This window comes from Dasypus novemcinctus, chromosome 14, assembly GCF_030445035.2.
Source record: "Dasypus novemcinctus isolate mDasNov1 chromosome 14, mDasNov1.1.hap2, whole genome shotgun sequence".
Lineage (NCBI taxonomy): Eukaryota > Metazoa > Chordata > Mammalia > Cingulata > Dasypodidae > Dasypus > Dasypus novemcinctus.
Window position 1 is genome coordinate 69,875,698 of NC_080686.1, and position 25,066 is coordinate 69,900,763.

Consider the following 25,066-nt stretch of genomic DNA (forward strand, 5'->3'; position numbering starts at 1 on the left):
CTGCAAATAGGGATTATTGGGGGTATGTGGAGGAATGGGACAAAGATGAAGGAGTGCAGTATTAAAAGAGAAAGAGGAATCATTGGTGAGATTCACTCTATTGCCCTGCTTTTGTACCTTGATATTCTCTTGGTCTGAGAGATCCATAACTATTATGCCAGAATGCTATAGGGCTCCTCCTCTTGGACACCGCTGATATATCATGCATTGTCACCTGAAAAGACCATGCATTTGATACAAACATTTATAACATTTCTCCCAAATAAAATGGCTCTAAATCCCACCTAACAAATTGATTAAAAACATATATTTGGCACTAAATAAAACAACAATTTTACAGAGTAATGTCAAGTAAGGCAAAAATAGTTTGGAGGTTTGATTGGTTTTCTTTTGTCTTATGCTGCTTGGGAGTCAAATTCAAAGATAATTTTATCTAGAACTATTTTGAGCAGTAGCAGCATCATTGGCATAAATGTTTAACCATTTAGTAATCAACTCTGAAGAGTACAACACTTAAAAATATATATGTGTGTGTGTGTGTAAATATATATATCCTGTTAGGTTTGTTAATTTTTCTCTTACCTTCAGATCTTATAAATAAAATCTACCAGATACAGTTTCTCAATACTTTGCCCAAGTTCTAAAACTCCATATATGTAGTTTGAGTGAATCACCAGTAGATGACACTATTGCATATTTAATAGTACAAATCAGATGCTTGTGTTTGGGAATCAGATACAGAGGAGCCGGAGATATTAATTAGATTTCAACTAATTAATATTTTTTTAATGAATTTTACCTAACCTAGTTATAAAAAAGATACATACTTATTATAGAAAATTTGGAAAAAATATCAAAAAGTAGAACAAAAGAAAGAGTTATCTAGCTTTCCCAACCAAGACAGCAAATTACTTTCATGTTGTCTTACTTTCCAGGTTTTTCTTCCAGCATATTTTTATATGGTTATACTGTATATGCATAAAGGTTGATACTTTTTCCACTAAGAACCCATGCAGTTTCCATTTATCACAAATTGCATGTAATCCACATTTCAAATGGCTGACTTATATTTCATAGTATGGATGTTTGCATGACCTCTTTACAGAACTTAAACTAGACTTTGACCACTGGTGCTTAAGTATACAAATGCCATTAAACATGGAAATCTGGGCTCAGATTTCAACTGTCTAATACCTAAGCTTTTTTCTGAAAAAATTCTCTTATGACTTTATTTAAAGTTATTGCTGGTTGTCTGACGATTTCCTCTATTAAATATTTTTGGCTCAGTTCTACTCAGTTTGGTTTTAAGCCTTGTATTTGGGCCATATATTTTAATCTCTTAATTAAATGCACATGTGCATTGTGTGTGTGTGTGTGTGTGTGTGTGTGTGTGTTCAGTATATTTTTCCTCTTTTAGGGGCTTCAAAATTCCAATCAAAATTTTATCAAAGTTGATTTTCCATATTCCTTCAATGTATAAATTTTAATTTAGAATGATAGCTTTATTCAGAACCTATTTCATTGAATTCTCTGCAGGTCGATTTACATGGATGTTTCCCAGATCTCAAGCAATCGAACAAAAATTTGACTTAATTATTTAGTCTGGTTTTGGTATCCTATAAAGAGATGATGCTATATCTTTTTAGAAAAGCCTTTAGAGTAATTTTAATTCAGTGTTAAATTATGGAAAATAAAATTCTGTAATTTAAAAAGTCTAATAACTTTTTATTTACTGACAGAGAGATAGATCAATTATCAATAAGGGATATCTGCCATGTGAAGAAAATGACAAGAAGTAATGTGGAAGAAATAGACTCAAGAATCCGCGATGCAGGAAATGATAGTGCCAGCACTGCTCCTAGGAGTACTGAGGAGTCTCTTTCTGAAGATGTGTTCACAGAATCAGAACTCTCTCCTATACGAGAGGAGCTCATCTCTTCAGATGAGCTGCAACAAGATAAATCTTCTGGTGCGTCATCAGAATCTGTGCAAACTGTCAGTCAGACTGGAGCAGAATGTTTGGCAGACAAATCAGAGTCACCTAGTATTATTGGTCACTTAAAATCCAGTACTGGACATGAGGTTGGGACTGTATTGCATAAAACTGATTTACATAATACTGAAATGGCTATAAAAGATCAGATTGCAGATAATTTTCAAGAAATATCAGGTCCTAAAGAAAAAAGCACAAGTATAAAAGGTAATGCAGACCAGGATTTGCTTCCTGAGGGTTCCCTACACCAAGGAGAGGATGAAAAAGAAAGTGTATCTTGTGATGTAACAGAATTTAAACAGAAGCAGGCTATCAGTAAAGGTAAACTGGGCAAAGAACAAAATCAGGATTCAGAGACAGAGGTAGAAGAACTCCGTAAACTCTGGAAAACACATACTATGCAACAAACTAAACAACAAAGGGAAAATATTCAACAGGTGTCACAGAAAGAAATTAAGCATAAAATTGCTGTTGCTGATGGACATGTTGAAGGTAAGTGCTTAGGAATATATAAAGTTATCTTATTGCACATTGTCTTCCTCATTCCTCACTAATGAAGTGCTGTAAGGCCACCCTGAAGAGTAGTCAAGTGGCCCTTCACTGATGTTACCCTGTTTACATGTATGCGGTCTTTTCCTTTCTTATCCCATAGGTGTATTTTACATATGTTGAACCATGTTACCATATTAAACATTCCTAACTCACTGCATTCTATTTTTAAACAGATTTTTTCTTGAAAGTACATATAATATCTCTAGTACTTCTGATTTCTACAGTCTTTCTTAAAAATTTTTCAGTAAGCTTATTATCTAGGATAAAAGGTCGGGGTACTGGATCAGTTCCTTCCTACTGAGAAATGGATTGGGGCGGGGCTCGTATCAGCTTTTTCCTCTTGACTTTGAACTAAATGGAGAGAAAGGGGAGATGACCATGATGAGCTCAGCAGCTGCTGGTGTTGAACTGTAGGTGATTACTGAGCTGTAGTTTGGTTGTTATAGATTATTGAATTCAGGTAATTTTGCTGGGCCTTTTGCTCCTTAGCCAGCTGCTGGTTGAGGTTACCTCATGCAAATGTATGTTTTTATTGCACATGTAATAACCTAATTGCAATTTGTAGTTGCCAATATTGTGTTTGTAGTACACTTAAAAATCCCAAATTTTCAAATTCCAAATTTTTTAAAAAGTGCAGTTAGACCTAAAAGTCAATTTCTAAAACTCTTGGAAATGTCCAAACATTCCATCATCTTTTGACTAAATGTTTTCCTGTAAACACTGGCACTCAGGTACATTAATATGGTTGTAACTGGATAGTAGGTAGATTATTCATCATGCAGAGCTTTACATCAGAAAATAGTATAGTCAAGCCACAGCATTATGAGAGAGCAATGAGGGGCAAGAATCCCTGAGTAAAAGTATTGGTTATTTCTAAAAACATTGCATGATGTGATATTTTAGGAGTAAAGTACTAATTCCTGGGAATTTATTTCAGACTTGACAAATGGGTTTTACTAATAAGACCTCAGATAGTTGTGGGAAAGTCTTATGTAAATCAATAGAAAACATGGTATGTTATAAATGATTTTGTTTTGTAGTGATAAATTTTAAATTTACTAAAGTGGATTTATAAGACCATATTTAATGATTATTTGAGATGTATTATCTATATATAGATAAGTAGATAGATGTTATAATTTCAAAGAGCATTAATTATCACGTTGAGATTTACATGTTTTTAAATTGTAAAATAATGATACCTTTATGTAAGATAATTTTATATGGAAGGCAAAAATTTAAAATATTCTAAGGACAGTTCATTACTAGAAAAAGTGTGTGGTTCTTGCAAAGAACTGCTTTAGAACTTAAGAATCAGTGTTCTTACTTAACTGCCTTATTAAAAATTATACTGTCAAGGGAATAAAAGTCGTTATTCAGTGCCACAAAATGGTCATTGTTCTATATGGACTTTTGTCATTATTTATATATTTTAGAAATGTTGCTTAGATTTTTTTCTCCCTTTTTATGTGAACTTAAAAAAATGAAGTGATAGAGGGCATTATTTTGTATGGCAGGGGAATATTTAAAAGCTTGATTTGGCTCTACTACTTTATACTTACAGATTATTAGTATTTTAGCTAATCTCTTTGAGCCTCAGTTCCTTCATTCTTCCTCTGTAAAATGAGAATTTTAACAACTCTCAGGCTTACTTTACAGCATCATAAGCTGTAACTATTTTAGGTTGTTTATTATAAGTAGATTGAAAGAGTAATATCATACATCAAGAAGCATTCAGATTTATACTTAATTACATTCTATATATTTAGAACAGTATTGGAATATGTTTGTTCCAGGAGAAAAATGTTTTTAGCTTTATATTTCTTTATTGAGTGGCTACCTGCCTTCCCTGACAACACTCTCCCTCACCTACCCTGCCTCCCCAAATCCCAACAGAATAGTTGAAGTTCCTTTGGGAAAAGTTTCTCATGGTACAGTGTCTTTTTCTTTCATAGCACTTATCTAAGGTAACATTTTCTCCCCCACTTTCATGGAGTTTACAGTCCAGAAGGAGTGATTGAAATGTATAAATTTTGTATGTGTGTTTTAGAGATTATTTGGTCAACATCTTTCCTTGTAGATTGTAAGTTCCATGAAAGCAGCAACTAATTAATTAGACTTTGGCTCACCTTTGTATCCTCAGTACCCGGAATCAAATAATAAGCCATGTAAGCTATCTGTAAATAATTTTTTAAAATTTTATGTATTTTTTATCCCCCCCCCCCATTGTTTGCGCTCGCTGTCTTCTCTCTCTGTCAATTTGCTGTGTGTTCTTTCTGTGTCTGCTTGTCTTTTTCTTCTCATCTTTCTTTTTTATGAGGGGCCAGGAACCGATCCTGGGAACCAATCCCAGGACCTTCAGGTGTGAGAGAGAGGCTCTCACTTACTTGAGCCACCTCAACTCCCTGGTCTGCTGTGTCTCTCACTGTCTCCTCTGTGTCTCACTTATGTTATGTCATCTTGCTGCGCCAGCTTTCCACAGAGTGAGCCTCCGGCTCTCCTTGGCGCAGGCTGTCAACTCTCCACAGTGCAGGCCAGCTTGCTTTTACCAGGAGGCCCTGGGAATCTAATCTAGGACCTCCCATATGGTAAATGGGAGTCCAATCATTTGAGCCACATCCGCTTCCCTGCAAATAATTTTTGAATGAACAGATGTCTTCTTTCTTTCTTACTCTAAACCAACCAGGTATTACTACGTGTATACTAGAGCATTGTTGTTACTATGTCTCATCACTGTAGGGTATGAAAATGTAGTCGCATAGAAAGAATGTTAAAAAGTGAGGACCTTTCAAGAGCTTATTTCATGAATAAAGAAATGGGCTGCTGATAGAATGTTTCTGTATTACTCTTTCCTTTTGAATATTATAAGTCTAGCTTACTTTATGGATGAATAGTTATTAATGACTTGACCAATAAGTAGAATTTCCGTTTATAGCTTTTGGGGTTTTTTTGATGGAAAAATGCCTTCAGAAGTCAGTAATCCACTATCTGCCAAGCATTATACTAGACATTGGGATAGAGATAAAAACCATATATGCTTTTAAAACTAGAGAAGCAACTAATAAATTAGGTATAGTAGAGGAGGTAAGACACATTTGTATTTTGAAAAGGTGGTAGTCATATTAAAAATGAATGAGAGGGGCCAATCAGCAAGATGGCGGCTGAATAAGGAGTTCCTAGAATCAACTCCTCCTACAGGACAGTTAGTAAACACCCAGAGCTATCTGGAGCTAGCTGAAACACCTGTTTGGGGGCTCCAGGAGACCAGAAGAGCATCTTGTAACATACTTGAAGGAATGGAAGGAGGAGACTGCCCACCAACGAGAAGACTCATAAGTAGAGTGCCTCATGCCCTGGAGGCTGGTGGCTATCCTCCACTGGAGGCACAAGCCACCTCAGGAGCTGTTCTGCTGCTGGAATTGAAAGCTCTACTTCCTAATAACGGGGGAGGAAGAGACGGTTGGGCACCAACTTCAGCTACTGATGAGTAAATTTAGCAGGCTAAAGTATACTCCTAAGAACAGCTAAAGTTTGAGCTTGTCCAAGTCAGAAAGAGGCCAGTAGCCACCATCTTAACTCGCAACTGGTACGAGAGGAAGCAGGGCGGAGTGAAAATCGCAGTTCTGGTGGGGACCGACTTCTTTCCATCCGGGTCAGGTTGCAGCTCTAGCCTAGTCCCTAGCCCCACCTCTAGCAGTAAAGAAACTGCAGTGAACTCTGCCAGCCTTTCCAAGAAATTACCTGCCAAGCCACAGAGGCCAGTGGTTATCCTACTCTGGCAGCAGGAGCCACCCCAGGAGCTATTCAGTGGCTGGAATTGGAAGCTCCACTTCCCCAAAATGGGAAAAGGGGATGGTTGGCTGCCAATTTCGGCTACTGACTGGTAGACTTGACTGGCTAAGATATAACCCTGGCAACACCTAGGGTGTGAGTCTGCCCAAGTTTGGAAGAGACTGGTGGCTGCCATTTTGACTCTGCATCCAGCCTGCAGGGAAGCTGGGCTGACCGAAAATCACAGTGACGGTAGGAACCAGTTTCTTTCACCCAGATCATCCTGCAGCCCTAGACTATGCTTCAGCCCCACCTCTGGCAGGGAGGAGGCTGATGGTCCCTACACTAGCCTATCCAGGTAACTGCAGGTAACTTTGGCCAGCACAGACTGAAAATCTGAAGTCTACCAGGGCAACTGCGGTCATCTTGGACCCACACTGCATGGATTGCTGCCCACACCTGCAGCTCCAACCCCACCCCAGACAGGGGAGAAAGGGGTGTTAAGCTTCATTACTCTCTGGGCAACTAGAGCAAATGTACATCACTACTGCATGGTATTGGGAATGTGGAGAAGCATAGGGAAAATATAGCTGGAGTGACCTACGAACTGTGTTTAACAGTAATAATATAATCTTGCATTTATGTGAAAGATGTACTGTCTTGATAATGGGACAGTATGGAAAATGTAAACCAGATGTACACTATGGACATGGTAACAATCAGATGATAGTATCTTATCTGTAGTAAGTATTCCACCACTGTGTGGTGTGTTGATGGAGGGGTGTTGTTTGGGAATTCTGCACAAGTGCATGATTGTTTTATAAGTTTACAACTTCTGTCATAAAAAATATTTTTAAAAAATAATAGGGTGGGTTGGGGGAAAAACACACCAAATGTAAGATAAGGACTTTGGTTAATAGTAAGATTTTGATAATATTCTTTCATAATTTATAACAAATGTCTCATGACAATGCAAGGTGTTGGTGGAGGGTTGATGTATGGGACCTCTGTATTATGTTATGCATGTTTGCTTTGTAAGTACACCACTTTTACTATACACTTGTTTATGTATGTTCATATGTAAATGATATAAGGATAAGAATAATAGGGTTGGCTGGGGGAAAAATATTTTGGTTAGTAGTAATATTTTTTTTAAAGATTTACTTTTTGTTTATTTCTCTTCCCTTCCCTGCCTCCCCCCGCCCCCAGTTGTCTGCTCTCTGTGTCCATTTGCTGTGTGTTCTCCTGTGTCCGTTTGTATTCTTGTCAGGGGCACCCGGAATCTCTGTCTTGTTTTGTTGTATCATCTTGCTGCATCAACTCTCTGTGTGTGCAGCGCCATTCCTGGGCAGGCTGCACTATTTTGCGCTGAGCGGCTCTCCTTACGGGGCGCACTCCTTGTGCGTGGAACTCCCGTGTGTGGCACGGCACTCATTGTATGCATCAGCACTGCGCGTGAGCCAGCTCATCACACGGGTCACAAGGCCTTGAGTTTGAACCTTGGACCTCCAATGTGGTAGACAGAAGCCCTATCCGTTTCCCAGTAGTAATATTTTCATAATGCTCTTTAATCATTAGTTAAAAATGTTTAAGAATAGTGCACATTCTTGGTGGTAGGGTGAGTTATGAGAGTCCTGTATGATATTATGTTGTTTTGTAAGTTCACAACTATTATATTATATGTACTATATATTGTTTATGTAGTTTATGTATGAGTGATATACTTTAATAAATTTTAAAAAATAAAAATAATGAAAAAAGATGAATGAGAGCAAAGGATGTGCATAGTTAGAATTCTAATGCAGTGAACTAGAAGAAATGATGAATGCCTTAAAGTGGTGGAAATGGGGACAAATTTGAGAGAGATGTAGGAAGTACATGGAGAAATAGAATGGGCAGTATTGGTGATTGATTATATCTAGGATACAGATTACAGAATAAAATGTTTTGTACAGAAAAAGGCTTAGTTCAGTTTTTGGAATACTGAATTTTCTTTACATCATCCATTTGAGATATTCAGAAAACCTAAGGATTATATTCAGTTAGATGCTAAAGAACCCACTTACTAAAAACAAGTTCTTTACAAGATTGAATATTTCTTCTAATGTAATAGATTTCCTTTTTTCAGAAATAATGATTATTCATTTTTTTAAAATCGGACATGTAGGAGTTTTCTAGAAAATTTATAAAACTTTCCCAGAATTGCATTACCCAGAGTTAATCATTATTAACAGTTTGATGTATTTGTGTTTCTTATAGGTCTTATTTGTGTGCCTATATATTGTGTGTGTATGTAATTTTGATATAATTCATTTGTATCTGTACATATTTTTTTTTCTATAAAACCAGGATCATAGTGTATACAGTCCTGCTTTTTTCTTTTACTATTTTATGTCATTAACATTTTCCCAAGTCATTATAGTTCTTTGAAAATATGGCTTTTAATTACCCTATAATTTATTTAAACTATTTCCCTGCTATTAAGACACCCAAGGTATTGCCCATCTTTAAAATGTTGTAAAAAAAAATGCTAGAATGAATCTTTATTCATATATCTTTGCATCCGATGGTTGCCTTATACTTTGAAACCTTTGAAAAGTTATATTAAGGATTCTGTTTAACTTTATAGTGTGTTAGACTCCTTTAATTTTAGTGAGTTGTTGTTAGTGGGGTGGGATAGGGAGAAGGAACAGGAAGAGGTCCCATTATGACCAAGTATCTCTAGAGCTGTAGATTTGCAATTTGGTTTCTTCTCCTTCCTTCTCTTTTTTTTTTTTTAAATTAGTTTTAAGTAACTAGTTAAGTAATTTGAAATTCTGTAACATGGGAATATGCAACATTTTCTAATCTTTGTAATATCATAACTGAGGAATAAAAATAAAATTGTGAAGTAAAACTGAGAGGAATAGCAAAAGTTCCTTCCCCCTGGCAATCATCGTAAATACTGCAGTTCAGATAGATTTATTATGTACCTTGCACAATATGACTCAGAAACAAGCCATGACTTGTACCCAGGTCTCTTGACTATACGTGATCTTTCCCCCACAGTTGCCACCTTCACATGGTAATTAATGTTCAGGTTCCTGGACTCTACCATATTGTTCAGGCCCTCAATATACTTTATGCCAGTCTCAGGTTAGAAGAGTTAGAGGTAATTCAGACTTAAACTATCCAAACAGGAGGCTCAATCTAATGTATTGTTGACTATATTATCTCACCTTCATATTTTTATATATTATGTATATATGTTATATATGTTAAACTAATTTAAAAATTTCTGAAGCCTTGACATCTTTTCCTAATAACTCAATATCATTTCAGGTCATTAAGTTGGCTCTTTTATTAAGCTTAGTATTGCCGTACTTGTGAGTTTACCGTTAATGGAAAAAAATACAAGTTACTTAAGAGAACTATGTGAGTTCAGTAAATTGAAGTTTTATTCTGTAATTATTTGTCAAAAACTTGGGGAGGTCCGCGGTTCAAACCCCGGGCCTCCTTGACCCGTGTGGAGCTGGCCATGTGCAGCGCTGATGCGCGCAAGGAGTGCCGTGCCACGCAAGGGTGTCCCCCGCGTGGGGGAGCACCACGTGCAAGGAGTGCGCCCGTGAACGAGAGCCGCCCAGCGTGAAAAGAAAGAGCAGCCTGCCCAGGAATGGCGCCGCCCACACTTCCCGTGCCGCTGACGACAACAGAAGCGGACAAAGAAACAAGACGCAGCAAATAGACACCAAGAACAGACAACCAGGGGAGGGGGGGAAATCAAATAAATAAATAAATCTTTAAAAAAAAAAAAAACAAAAAAAAAAAAAAACTTGGAGGTGAAATGCTACCTAATCTGAATTAGTTAAGTTGTTGTATGAGAAATAAACACTGTTCACTTCTCAATTCTAGGTTCTGCACTTTTAAAAGAAAAGAGAAGGCATCGGTTACATAAGTTCTTATGTCTTCGAGTTGGAAAACCAATGAGGAAAACATTTGTATCTCAAGCAAGTGCAACAATGCAGCAGTATGCACAGAGAGATAAGAAACATGAATATTGGTTTGCAGTACCACAAGAAAGGTAAAGAGAGAACAAATAAAACTTTAAAATTATTCAGAATCTTTGAATTAAAATTACTGTGTATATTTTACAGCAATGGCAGAGTACATTTTAAGTATAGCTTATGGTTAAAATCTCACATTAAATCTACTTGTAATATTTACCTTTTATATATACTTTGTAATTTGCCTCTTATACTTTTTAATTTGCCTCATTTTATATTTTATTCCCTTTTTCATTTGGCAAAAAGTGAACATGTACCCAGTTTTAGCAGTGAAGAGACCCACCTAAAACATCTTAGAGTAGGAAGGTTCACCATGATACTAACTGGTATGGCTTCTCCCTAAAGGCCAGTAAAAAGATGTTTAATTCCCTTTTCTGAAAATTTCTTTAAATATGTATTGAATACCTGCTATATTCATGGCACTAATTCCAGTCCCAAAGGGTATGGTCATCAAACTAATTTTTGCCTGTATACCCCTGCACAATAATTTTTTTCTTAAATTGAAGTCCTTGCAAAGATATTCATTGTAACTGTTTTGTAAATATTGACATTTTAATTTAAAACTGTTACATTGATCTTTTAAATAAATCTAGTATAATGTAAACATCACAATAATTTGCCTTCTACCATTATCTGTTTAAAACTACTTAAATTTGCTCTTTTTTAAGAATTTGCATCATTTTTTCTCTTTGATCTTATAGTCCCATTACACTTCCTCAAGGAATTTTATTATAAGGAACTATATTTTTATCCCTTATTATATTTCTCTGCAACAAATTACGTATACATATACACCTCATACACACACACTCACTGCAGTTACATTTATTTTTCAATTTTCTGTGGCTGTTGTCAAAATAGTAAAGAGTCTAAGATTTTCCCCTACTTGTAAGCTAACATGTTAGCCTGCTTCACTTTTATGGAAGTTCTCAGAAAACCTGAGAGTCACAACGTATCAGTAGCCAGAGTGTCAGCATTTGTGTGGACACTTACTTTAATCCTCAATTCCCATAGGGTGATGTGAAGCAGGCCATAGGTTGTGTCACAGCAGAGTAATCCTAAATTTAGGCAACCTGGATCTTTTATAATGGGCATTAAAACATACTTTCAGTTTATTCCAGAGGAATATACTCTACCTTCCAAATCTTTTTCCTTTGTTACTTGTGATCAAAGATACTCAGTATCTCTGCTCACAAAACATGCAGATATCCAAGAGATGCAAGAAAGATCCCTACTCAAGAACTATATTGTTCCAAACTTTAAATACATCCAAAAGAAAGTTTATTGCAATTATTAATACACAGTTGATTAAAGCAACAAAAAAATTATTAATTGCTTTATTAAACATGAAAAGTAAAATTTAATAGGAAATAATATATTAATGAGCTTTAAGGAAGAGATGAGATGGGATTCAGTATCAGTTCTTCCCCTCCCCTTTTTCTTTTAATTATTAAGAAGCTTTGTCACAAATAAGTAGATGAGACTGACAAGAGTTTAATGTCACTCAATTCTTTAAACATGTTTCTATTTATATTCCCAAATTTAGTCATCTTTCATCAAAAATTATTTTTAGTTATCAACAGTAAACCATTATAGGAACTCCTTTATAGTTTTGTGGAAGTCATTGAATTAGAAATCACCTGGTAGGCACAAGGTCTTTAAAAGAATTCACTTTTTCAATTCTAACTCTGAGCAACCTGGAAGATTTTTTTTTTAATATTAGGGATGTATCGTAAAATTCTGAATGGGTGAGATTATGCCCTCCTTATAAAAATAAGGTAGACATGTTTTAGTGAAAACAGAGAATGGAATCTCAAAGGTATCTTGACCACACTCCTGAGTGTTCTCAGGAGGTTAATATGAGCAAAGCGGAACAACTGAAAGTTAAAGCTATACAAATTAATTCTCTTAACTTAGAACTATCATATGTGTCCATGTACCACTTGAAAAACCTTTGTCACTCTGAAGACTATTACTTTAGGAGATAAAATGATAAATTTCTCTCCCACCATAAAAATGTTTACAACAATATGTGCATTCAACAAAATGTGATTCAAGTAATTAAAAAGTATGGTATGATTTGTGTGATTTATGAACACCTGAAAGGGACAGAGGCAACTATATATAGGTAATCCTTCCTTGAGCCAGAATTCATATTTACCAGTTATATGGAGATGACTGCAATGAAAAATGTTAACTATTACATCTTTGAAACTGATGTAAGTATTTATAATAGATTTCTTTTTTTATTATGGTTGGTTTTATTTTCCTTTTCATGTGGAATTTTCCATTTTAATATTGTTCCATCACCTGGACTGATGCTCATTAAAATCATTTTTATTAGTACTAACTTTCTTGTAGACATGTAACTTATGAAGATTGCTGTTTTAATAGGGACACATCAAGTGAGAAAATAAAACAATACTCTTTTAATATGTTAATTGCTGACATATAATGAATAATATATTTAAAAGTCAGTAAATTGGAAATACAATTTCCAGAACCAATGTTAGTTTTTGATTGGTATATGTTAGCTGAGAGATTTGTAATCTATTAGTTATTCATGCTAATTAAAACCAACAAAACAGAAATACTTGATACATGTGCTTTGACCCCCAAGTATAGTTATCAGTGTTTTAATTCTTTTTTTGCAACCACAGGTGTTACTATAGCAAACAAAAGATTGAAAAGAGAACAGAATTTTGTTTTAATTAGTAAACTATTTCAACTTCAAAAAATAAAAGACAAAAGACAGCTTAACAAATTATAGAAGCATTACTTTAAAAAACCGTTCTAGGCACTTTTTTTTTTTTTTTTTAAGATTTATTTATTTCCCCGACCCCACCCCTCCCCACGCTCACTGTCTTCTTTCTGTGTCTGCTTGTCTTCTCTTTTCATCTTCCCTTTAGGAGGCACTGGGAACTGATCCGGGATTTTCCAGAGTAGGAGAGAGGCACTCAATTGCTTGAGCCACCTTAGCTCCCTGGTTTGTTGTGTCTCTCACTGCCTCTCCTCTGCTTCTCTTTTTTTGTTGCGCCATCTTGTTGCACCAGTTCTCTGTGCCCTGTGGGCCATACAGCTCTCCACACCGCACAGACCAGCTTGTTTTTCACCAGGAGGCCCGAGCAGTGGAACCCAGGACCCTCCATATGGTAGATGGGAGCCCAATCACTTGAGTCACATCCGTTTCCTTCCAGGCACATTTATCTTTTTTAATCCTAAAAACAACCTCAGTTGTTTCTCTAGTGTTCAGAAAGATGAATAAATGAGCACAGACTGATTAAAAACAAGAGTTTTTAAGAGATTAGAGCTATGCCTGCACCAGTAGTTCATTGTGTGTTCTTCATATCATTGATTTAAAAGTTGAGCACCTTACAGTGACATTAACTTGGAAAAAATCTCTATAATATCTAGGTCTCAAAATAGGCAATTAGTAAATTTTTTTCTTGTATTTTAGATCATTGTATAAATGAGGTTAAAGTTGTAGTTCAATTTCCCTTCCCATCACTAGATTATCTAAGGAAAGAAAACATTACTCTGGACAGCACCCGAGCTGGTCAAAAAGCTTGCCAAGAGACTCTTAATATAGATTTCTCAGAACAACTTATCAAAATACAAACGAAATAAATTTCACATCTTTCTGTTTTCACTTTTTATAAAATGATAGTATATTTTGTGTGTATTCTGAGCCTTCACAGTTTATCAAGATATTTAACAAACATAATTTTGTAATTCTAGCTAGCAATACAGAATATTAGATCTGTTATTAAAAGTCATTCACTCTAACAGGACAGACCACTTGTATGCCTTCTTCATTCAGTGGAGTCCAGAAATATATGCAGAAGACACAGGTGAATACATTAGAGAACCTGGATTTATAGTAGTAAAAAAGATGGAAGAGTCTGAAACAAGTGAAGATTCTAATGAAACAGCTGCCAGAGAATGGGAGGTAAGGAGAAAAATAACCAAGATTCATTCATCTTTTTACTTTGTATGAATTTTTAGCTTTATGGCAATATAGTCAAAGTACAAGTAAGCTCTGCACAAAAGAATTTTTTAAAGTTCGGGTTTGTTGTCCAGGGATAAATGTATTTATTGAAAGAATTTGAATAGTAATATTGGTTTAATACTATTTGTCATTCTGCTTTTGTTTTAAAATACTACATAGCATTGACTAATTGTGGGTATTTCAGACTATTTAGTGTAGGAAAGAATAACATTACAACAAAGAGATATTAATCACTAACTAACTTCCATAAAATAGGTTTATTTCAGTTCTGATTTATTTTAATTTTATCTCCTGCATAGAGGAAGTACAGTCATTTAACACATCCATGTAAATTAGAAATTAGCACTCTTTTCTAGGTTCAAGGTGCAAGCATTATCTTGATGTGATTTTAGCAATATTGTTAGGGAAATAAGCAAAGGCCAATTTTACAAATAAGTAAAATTTGCATGTGCTCAAAGTTACTGAACTGCTCTAAATGGTGACATTGACACTAATCAATTTTTTTGACCCCTCTTAGATCTATCTTTTAATATTATGGGATAAAGTTTATATGCTTTGTCTGTCTTGTGGGACTGATAGAATGAAAATAATCTAGGTTTTTTTGTTGTTGTTGCCTGGATTAATCTCCTCTTGATGCACTAAAAACAGAGAGCAGATGCTAAAATGCAATCAAGTTTTGTTATTTCCATTTGGTGTTAATGTTTGTATTTGTGACATGGATTATTGTTTGTACTCAGCATGTTTAATGTTTGAAGGTATACATGGTATGTCTTTTATTTAAAATGCAAACCTGATTTTGAGTATGTCACAGTATTCCATTCTGTGTAGTATATACAAACATCAGTTTTTACTATAACTCCAATTTGATGAAGGAAAAGAAGGGAGAGAAGTAGTATTACTGAGTGCCTATTGAGTTTGGGGTTTATTTAATATTTAAGCCAACATTATTAATCTTCATACCAGTTTTATTCATAAAATCAAAAACTGTAAATAACCTGAATACCCATCAGTGAGAGGATGAATGAATAAATTTAGGTATATTTATAAAATGGACTACTACAGTAATAAAAAAAAAGATGTACGCATACCGGCAACGGCTGGATGAATCATACAGATAATACATTGAATAAGAGAAGGCAGACACAAAAGATTATAAAATGTGTAATTCCATTTACATGAAGTTTAAAAAGGCAAACCTAGTTAAAACTAATCTGATGCTAATCTCAGATTAGTATTTACTGGCAGTTTGAAAGATAGCTAATGGGCAAGAGGGAACCTTACAGAGTATTGAAGATGTGCTATATATTAATCTGAGTGGTGGTGTATGGATGATTATATATATATTTTTTAAATCCCTGAACTGTGTATTTTACATTACTAACTTAATAATTAATTAACGTTTAATAGTTCAGGTGATCAAAAATATGTACCTGTACGAAGGAAGCAACAGCTGAAGGAGGAGTAGAGGGGGATGAAATAAAGCCAAGAAAGTTATTAATGAAACTAACAACTAGGTAAAGAAGTTTCTAACTTACATGGCATTGTGTAGAGAAAACTCCCAATTGCTTAGATTTGTTGGAATTTATTTTTTAATACACTTTATTTTTAGAGAAGTTTTAGATTAAAGAAAAGTTACATAAAATATGTAGGAGATTCCCACATAACCTACCCCGTTTGCCTCTCACATTTTCTTCTGTTAATAACATCTTACATTAGTGTGGTACATTTATTAGAATTGATGAACCAACATTGAGGCATTAGTACTAGCCAAGGTCTATAGTTTACATTATGGTTTACACTTTGCGCTGTACAGTATTCGAGGGTTTGATAAAACGTATAATGGCCTATCAGCCACTGCAATGTCATGCAGAACAATTTCAATGCCAAAAACATGCCCTATGTTCTACCTACTCCCTATCTCCTGGTAACCTGTCTTCCAGACTCCATGAGTCTGCTCAGTGTCCTTAGTTCATATTAGCAAGATCATTCAGTATTTGTCCATTAGTGACTGACTGACTTCACTCAAGTAAGGTCTTCAGGATTCATTCATGTTGTCACATGTGTCAATATTGCATTCCTTCTTACAGCTAAGTAATATCCATCGTATGTATATACCACATTTTGTTTATCCATTCTCCCTTACAACTTTTAGTCAACTGAGAGTGTAGTACAAGTAGAGTAAATGGCAGCAATATTTGACTGGCCCTTTAAGAATTATTTTAAGAGTGAGACTGGTGCTTATGTTTTAAAAAAATAATATTGAGGTTCTGCATTACTTGCTTATCTATACCCTTTTCATAGGATTTAAAATATCTTTACCATTTTTAACTCTAGAAGTTTCTATTGTATTTTACATTTGTGATATATTTGTAGTACTCAGAAATGTTTGTGATCCTACAAGCTCTATGTCCAATATAAATACCATACATCCCATACAAGGGATGCCATGAGATTTCAGCTTCATATATTGATTAAAATCTTATACTCTTTGTCCTTTACTTTGGGAATACTATGCACTTACATTTAAGGATGTGTCTGACATTTTAAGAATATAGTTCAAACCAAATTATGACCATTTAGCCACATCACGAAGATCTTTGGATGTTCTAAAAATTTTCTTATTGTTTCTGTTTCACCTTCTCACTTTGTACACATACTAGGATCCAAAGAGAAAAATCATATCTAGCCAAGTGACTTAGAATAGTAAACAGAAACTTAAAATGCTTTGTGGGGGAGCAGGTGTAGCTCAGTGGTTGAGTGCCTGCTTTGCATGTGCGAAGTCCTGGGTTCAATCCCTGGTACCTCCTAAAAAAAGAGTGCTCAGTGAGTGCCACTGAGCGCTATACATAGGGAAGAATTGAAGAGATACCGAACCTAAACTGGAGAAATTTGTAGATTTTAGAATGTAGATCAAGCTTTAAAGAATAGCTGCAGTGCATGTGTCTAGCTGTTTCACACTTCTGCAGTATTTATGCTGTAGTCAAGAACTATCTATACTGCCTTACTACTAAGATATGGCTATTTTGAGAGGAAATAATGTGATATCTAAGAGCAGGTTCGGTGAATATATATCATATATCACAGCATGCCTTTTTCTTTTGTTAAATAATGAACAGCAGGGGAACTCAGGTTTAATATCTATTAACAGACATGGTTATAGAAGGCTAAGTGTTTTATGTATATTATTTCATCCTCATAGCATTTTTATTTTCATTTTAATGATTTATTATAAAAAATGGTAAATATACAAAAATAGAGATATTAAAATGAACTCCCATGTACCTAGTACCCAGCTTCATCCATCTATGTTCTTCCCTTTACCCAGTTGTTCAGATTTCCTCTATTTCATTTTAAGATGTTTAAAATACATGTATATGTATGTATTATTACACTTTGTTATTTGAATCAGGGTCAACTAAGGTTCAAGCATTGCAGTTGGTTAAAATGGCTTTAAGTGTCTCTTAGTATAAGTACCCATTCCACTTATTTTTCTTTTCTATGCCTTTTCTTTCATGGAATTTTAGTTTTTAAGTCGTTTTATTTTTCCTGTAGAATGAACCACAGTCTGCATTTTGCTGCTTGCACTCCCATGGTATCTATTCACATGTTCTTCTTTCCCTTGGAATTCCTTCTAAATTGATAAATATATCTACAGCAACCCCTTTAAGTGTAGATTATCATCTTTATTATACAGATAATTTCTTTAAGCTTCTACTTATTTGCCTAAAGTCTTCATAGGGATAAAAGGGTTTATTTAAACTAAAACCTAAAGAGTGACTGGGGTTGGCACCCAGGTGAGGCAGAGCTGAAGCCACAGGAAGCAGCCTGTGTGGATGCCCAGAATGGAGCAGGGGCTAGTAGTTAAATGATCGAGGTTTATACTCTTACTATGCACCAGGTTCTCAGCCTTGATGAAGGAACCCTAAAATCACCTGGGAGAGCTTTTAAAAATCTTATTGCTCAATTGACATCTCAGTTAAACCAGAATCATTGTGTTTGGGGCTTAGTTATGACTATTCCATGAAGCTCTCAAGTGGTTGTATTTTGCCGTCAAGGTGGAAAAACCACTGTATTATACCATGTTACCACTACAGGTATTCTTTTAAATATATAGAATGTAAGACTTGTATTAATCAAAATATATAGCTCATAATAAGGTTCAATTTTTGAGTTCATGTCATGAAACTTACATTGTAAAAAATACTTTTCAAAATATTCCTTTTATTTGGGTGTTGCATCTGCCCACCAAAACGTTAATTTGAGTCACTGTGGAGAAAAGTTTCTTTAATCATTTTTTCCTTGATTTTATTTTAAGAGGTTTTCCTTTCCCCTCAAAAGCAGTCTTGCTGATGCAATTAATTTAGGTATAGCTTGCTTACATACCAAAGAACTCCTATCATGTTGTATACTCAGAAACTCTACAAGGAGAAAGAAATCAATAAACATAACAGTATAAGTCATGGATCTGTATCTTTTGAACATTATCCATCAATATTCCTTAAAGTTTATTGTGCTTGACAAGTCTTCAGGAGTCCAGTGGCATAGTCTAAAGCACTGGCCAAATTAATAAGCCTAAATGTTTTAGAAGTGTATTTTATCTTCAAAATTCATGTGAATTTTCCATTCAGCATCACAATTTATTACAACTCAAAAGTAATTTTTAAGATTCCTTATCAAGTAGTAACAATTATGCTATAATAAGATGAGTCAAATTTATCTTGTCATCATGGACCATGGCTCATTATTGTATCCTGAGCTATATATCCCTATATATCCTATATATCCCTATATATCCCTAACCCCAAGAACCAAGGTTAGGAGGCTTTATACTAGAATCCTCTGAAAGTCTTGGGTTTCAAAGTTTCGTGTGTGTTTCACATACTATGTGGAGGTTGTATTGTGAATCATTAGGTTATTTATTAGGTTTTCTAGAGAAGATTTTCCCAACAGTTCAGTATTACTGCAATTCCTAAGAAGCACCAGTAATAGAAAACTTCAGTTAATGTGGTAATATTTTATTTCTTAAGCTGTCAGGTAGTGAGTATCCTAATGTTCATTTTATTATTCTTTAGATCTCTTTTGTGTGTTTTAAATACTAAAGCAGAGGTTCTTAACCAGGGGTCCTTGGGGTCTGGAAAGATTCAAGAGGTTCCATGAGCTTGAATTGAAAATTCAAAAAAAATTATTTTTGTGGGGACATGTTGGTGCAGGTGTGATATATTTATTAAATAACACACAGTATAGTGTGGACTTAGTAAGGGGTCCATGGAACAAAAAAAGGTTAAGAACCCCTGTACTAAATGTATTTTAAATAAAAAATGCAAAAATATTTTTGTATTAAAGCACAAGTAATGCCAAAATTAAAATTAAATCAATATATAAAACAAAATACTCTATCTTCTCAGCCTAGCCAGCAGAACCCACATAGAATTATTTTAAGTTTGTTTTTCAAGATTCTATGTCTCAAGTCAATACACAGGTGTTTTGCATTTCTCAGGGAAAGCCAGCCTTAAAAAAAGAGAGACTATACATAGGATTTTAAATAGGCTGAATAATAGCATAGTTTTACTAATCATAATTCCCAAAGAAATTTAATAAAGTCAAGAAAGGTAGAAATCAAAACAATTAAAAATGTAATTAGAAGTTATAAGTCAAAATAAACTTTTAAACAATATTTCCATATTGGGTATTCATGTAATTATAAAGAAAATTTTCTGAACTATTTATATGTTTTCTTTTAGCATTTGGGACCCAGGATTCCTGTCTGATATGGCTTGTTTTGACTACTAATAATGTTGACTTAAAGTTATAACCTAAATGTTTTGTTGTATAGTAGTGATGGTAACACAACATTATAAGTAATTAACACTACCGAATTATATATATGAATGTGGTTAAAAGCAGAAATTTTAGGTGGTATATATGTTGCTAGAATAAAAATAGAAAAAAAAAAAATAGGACTGTACAACACAAACAGTGAACCCTAATGTAAACTATAGACTATAGTTAGTAATATGTGGGAGTCCTGTATGATGTCATGTATGTCATGTATATGACAATATTCTCTCATCAATTGGAACAAAGGTACCACCACACTATTGCAAAATGATAAAAATGGGAGGTAGTATATGGGAGCACAGTATTTTCTACGTTATCTTTCTGTAAGCCTACAACTTCTCTAATTTAAAAATAAAGGCGGGGAGGAGAAAAAAGATGTAGCCTAGCTCAGGAAAGTTTTGAACCAATTCTTGTTTCCCTGTTAACATTAGTCTTCCTTAGTTACTAACCAGAAGTTACGGGCTATAAAACTTCCATAAAAATTCAAAATGTTATTTAACTATAAATTGCGAAGAGAGACAGGATAGTTGGATAGGTGCCAGACTGGTTTATGATTTTAAATGTTTAAATTATTTCTATAATAATTTCTGAAAAGACATCTTTTTGCTTAAAAAATGTTCACATAAAAGATGGGATTATTTAAGATTCTTACATATAAATAAAGAATTTTATAACCATGAGGAGACTATGTAATGTTAATTGAAATAATTTGTATATGTTGTGAGTGGTTCTGAAAACTGAACTTATTTTTCTTGTGACTGAGTTACTTTTAGTATGTTTCTTATTGTACTTATATTTGGAATTACATGCTCTGTGTCTTTAAACTTTTGAGCCCTTTCTTTGCACATTTGGGTACAGTGCAACCAAACTTAAGTATGGGAAACCCTCTGCTCCCTCCCCAGCTTTACAGTCTCCACTCAGGACTGGCTTTGCAGTGGATACTATTTAGTGATTAGCTCTCTTTCTTGTCAATCAAACCTTTGTCTCTAGCAAACTGTTTTGTCACTGTAGTAGTGCTCTTGTGCTGGAAATTTATCTTTGACTGAGGAAGAATGCTTTTTAAAACAATTCTTACCTGATTTGATGTAACTTAATTTGCCCTGGAAAGGAAATGTCTCGTCTCTGGTATGGGACAAAGGGAAGAAGACACCAACCAATTAATCATAAATATACCCTGGTAAATCTTAGTTAATTATTTAAATTTCTGTATTTAGCCTTTTCATGATCACAGTATGCAGAATTTTACAATTTCTAAAAGTTTAAGTATAGAGAATATTTATAGAATATAAAATTGTATGATTGCAAAAAGTGTACTTTTAAATTATTTCTACTTATTCCAATTATTTCAGAAAAAGGAAATGACTTGTGTTTTGGTTTTCCTATTCTATTCCAACAAGAAGATACCAAATCTTTATTGCTGCCTTAATATTTTTATATAAGCTTAGCCTTGTGGGAAAATATTTAGAATTTTTTTCTTTTGAAATGGAAAATCTGATTTAATTTTAGTCTTTATCTTTAAGTATTTTTTTGTGTATTTTAAAAGAAGGTCTTGTGATTTATAAATTCATATTGTGCTTATAGTTTTAGTCCTTCGATAATTAGAATATATCCTTGCTTAAAAATACATTGGACTAGATCCCAAACTAGGTGCATTTAAGAATAATTTTAGCAAGCTAAGAAAATGCTTTTTTTTAAAAAACCATTCAAAAAGTTTTCAGGTAGCACTTTCTAATATAAAACTTTAAAAGATATTTTAGTAAGGACAAGTCTCAGTTACCCTCATACTATTTTAAGAATCCAAGTTATTTTTCAGCATAAATATGTGCCTATTATTTGTTACAAAAAGTACTGCCAATGTTCTTTCTGAGATGACTCAGGAATATATCTTGCCTTATGAATATCAATATTATTTTTACAGTAATTATTGATGATTTAAATAAGGCCAAATATATAGTTAGAACCAGGAGTGACTTTAAATGATGCCCTCACAACAACTTGCCTCTCTTAAAAGTTAAGCATTTCAACATATAAAAATGTTTTCATTTGGGCCTTTGAGAGTAGTTTGCTCTCTTTTTTTTTCCCCCTAAGTTTATTAATTGCAAGTTTTTGTGTATATGATAAATCAGCACATTGGGATTTAGACATCTGAAATAATTGAATGTTTTAAAGTTTTGATCAAATTTTACTAGATTAGCCAGTTAACACAACTTTTTTTCTTTTTTAATCCAAAAACAAATGTTCTGTTTTCTGATTTGTAGTTCAAATAAATATTTATCAATAGTTTGCTAAGACTTTAATTCATTATAAATATTTTTAATTTTATAGCTTAGTGTAATGTGTATCACACACCTTATTATACTCACCAGTTCCTCTTGTTTGTAAGGCCGTTAGGTGATTTTGTCAGATAATTTATCTCTTGTCTGAGCAAGCATGTCCCTCAATGGTAACTAACTTGTCTTCAGTTCTGCCAGTACATATAGTTTGTGTTTATATATATTTAAAACGTATATGTATATATGTATATACATTTAACCTTCATAATAACCTTGTATGGTTAGTAGTAGTATCACCCCCATTTTAAAGATGAGAAAACTGATGCATAGAGTAGTCAATGAACTAGGCTGACATAGAGCACAGAGACAGCATGAGCCTAGCACATTTTTAACCTTACCAAGATTACTTTCAGGGTTTTTAAAAATGAAATAGTGTGATGTGTTTGGGTATGTAGACAAGCTCAGGTTCCAGTTTCCTTACTGTTTTCCTTGGTTTAGAGTGGGGCTGTAAGTCAAAGGGGAAAAGGCTTGAGAAGATTAGGCTTAAAAGCATAGCAGCTGTTTTTGTTGTTATTGTTGTTCTTTCAAATTTTCAATCCTTTTTTTTTAAATTTATTGAAGTGTATCACTCTTACATAAAAACAAGTATATAGTAATAGTTGTGAATTTACAAAACAAACATACATGACATCATACAGGACTCCCACACCTCACACCATCAATACCTTGAATTATTGTGAAACACTTTTAACTAGTAATTAAAGAGCATCATCAAAATATTACTACTAACCAAAATATTTTCCCCCAACCCACCCTTTTATTATTTTTATTATATCATTTTTACATGAACTTAAATAAACAATAAGTGTATAGTAAAAGTTGTGAACTTACAAAGCAAATATGCAGAACATCATACTGGAATCCTACACATCAACCCACCACCAACACCTCTCATTGTTGTGAGACATTTCTTACAAATTATGAAAGAATATTGTCAAAATCTTACTACTAACTATAGTTGTTACCTGACATTTGTTGTATTTTTCCCCCAAACCACCCTATTATTATTTTTTAAATATATTTTTATGACAGAAGTTGTAAACTTAAAAAACAATCGTGCACGTACAGAATTCCCAAACAACACCCCTCTATCAACACACCAAACCGTGGTGGAACATTTGTTACAGATTATAAGATAGTATCAGTTTATTACCAGATCCATAGCACATTAGGCACACTTTTTCCATACTTCCCCATTATCATAACATCTTTGGCATAGATGCATGAATATTACATTATTACCATTAACCACAGTCCATAGATCACTCCAGTTGTATTTTTCACATACTTCTCCAAATTCCCACCACCCTGCAATAATGATGTACATCTGTTCTAGCTCACAAAGGACATTCTTGCATCTGTACTATCAACCACAATTCTCATCCACCTCTGGGTTTACTGGGCTATTCGGTCCCTAGATTATTTTCTAGCTTTCTGTCAGTTGGTATTTACATCCCTAGACTACCATTTCCAGCCACATTCCCATTTATAAACTAGCTGTTACTCACTATAATGTGTTACAATCAACTATGTACATTTCCACACTTGTACAGTAAATTCAAACTTCTACATACATTAAATATCAGTAGTCCATCTCAGTCCTCTTATCTCCTTCAAGAATCCAACACCTACCACCAGATCTTGAAGATATTTTCCTACATTTTCTTCTAGAAGCTTTATGATTCTTGCTTTTATATTTAGGTTTTTCATCCATTTTGAGTTAATTTATTTATAAGGTGTGAGATATGCGTCCTCTTTCCTTCTTTTGCCTATGGATATCCAGTTCTTGCAGCACCATTCATTGCATGGACTGTTCTGCCCGAGCTGGGTAGGTTTGACAGGCTAGTCAGAAATCACTTGACCATAAAGGTGAGGGTCTGTTTCTGAACCATCAGTTTGGTTCCATTGGTCTATGTGTCTGTCTTTATGCTTGTACCATGCTGTTTTTACCACAATAGTTAGGTAATATGATTTAAAGTTCAGAAGTGAGAGACCTCCAACTTAGCTTTTCCTTTTTAAAATGTTTCTGGCTACTCAGGACCCCTTACCCTTCCAAATAAATTTCATAATCATATTTTCCATTTATTTTTAAAATGCTGTGGAATTTTTACTGGGATTGCATTGAATCTGTTTATCGGTAAGAGTAGAATTGACTTCTTAATGATATTTAGTCCAGTCCATGAGCATGGATTATTCTTCCAATTATTTAGGTCTTTTTAAATTTCTTCTAACAATGTATTGTAGTTTCCTGAATATAAGTGCTTTACATTGTTGGTTAGGTTTATTCCTGAATATTTGGGTTTTATTTGTCATATTTTATTTTCACCACTCTTTTGACATATTTAGTTACTTTTATTGATATAATCTTCATTTGTAGACTCTCTTCCAGGACTCTTCTCTCCCGTTTTTTCTTCTCAGGCTATAGCACAGCCTTTAGTATTTTTTGCAAAGCTGGTCTCTTGGTTACAAACTCTCTCCAGTTTCTGTTTATCTGTGAATATTCTAAACTCACCTTCATTTTTGAAAT

The 25,066-nt window shown here is 34.2% G+C and overlaps 1 protein-coding gene across 23 annotated transcripts in view; it reads left to right on the plus strand.

Moving 5' to 3' along the window:
- Positions 1-25,066, plus strand: part of OXR1 (oxidation resistance 1) — a 531,828-nt gene that overhangs the window by 481,417 nt on the left and 25,345 nt on the right. For all 23 annotated transcript variants that reach the window (XM_071207984.1, XM_071207987.1, XM_071207997.1 and 20 more), the window contains 3 exons: positions 1,740-2,485; positions 10,208-10,376; positions 14,149-14,308. In XM_071207984.1, coding sequence (XP_071064085.1) covers positions 1,740-2,485; positions 10,208-10,376; positions 14,149-14,308 — 1,075 coding nt within the window. The remainder of the gene's footprint in view (positions 1-1,739; positions 2,486-10,207; positions 10,377-14,148; positions 14,309-25,066) is intronic.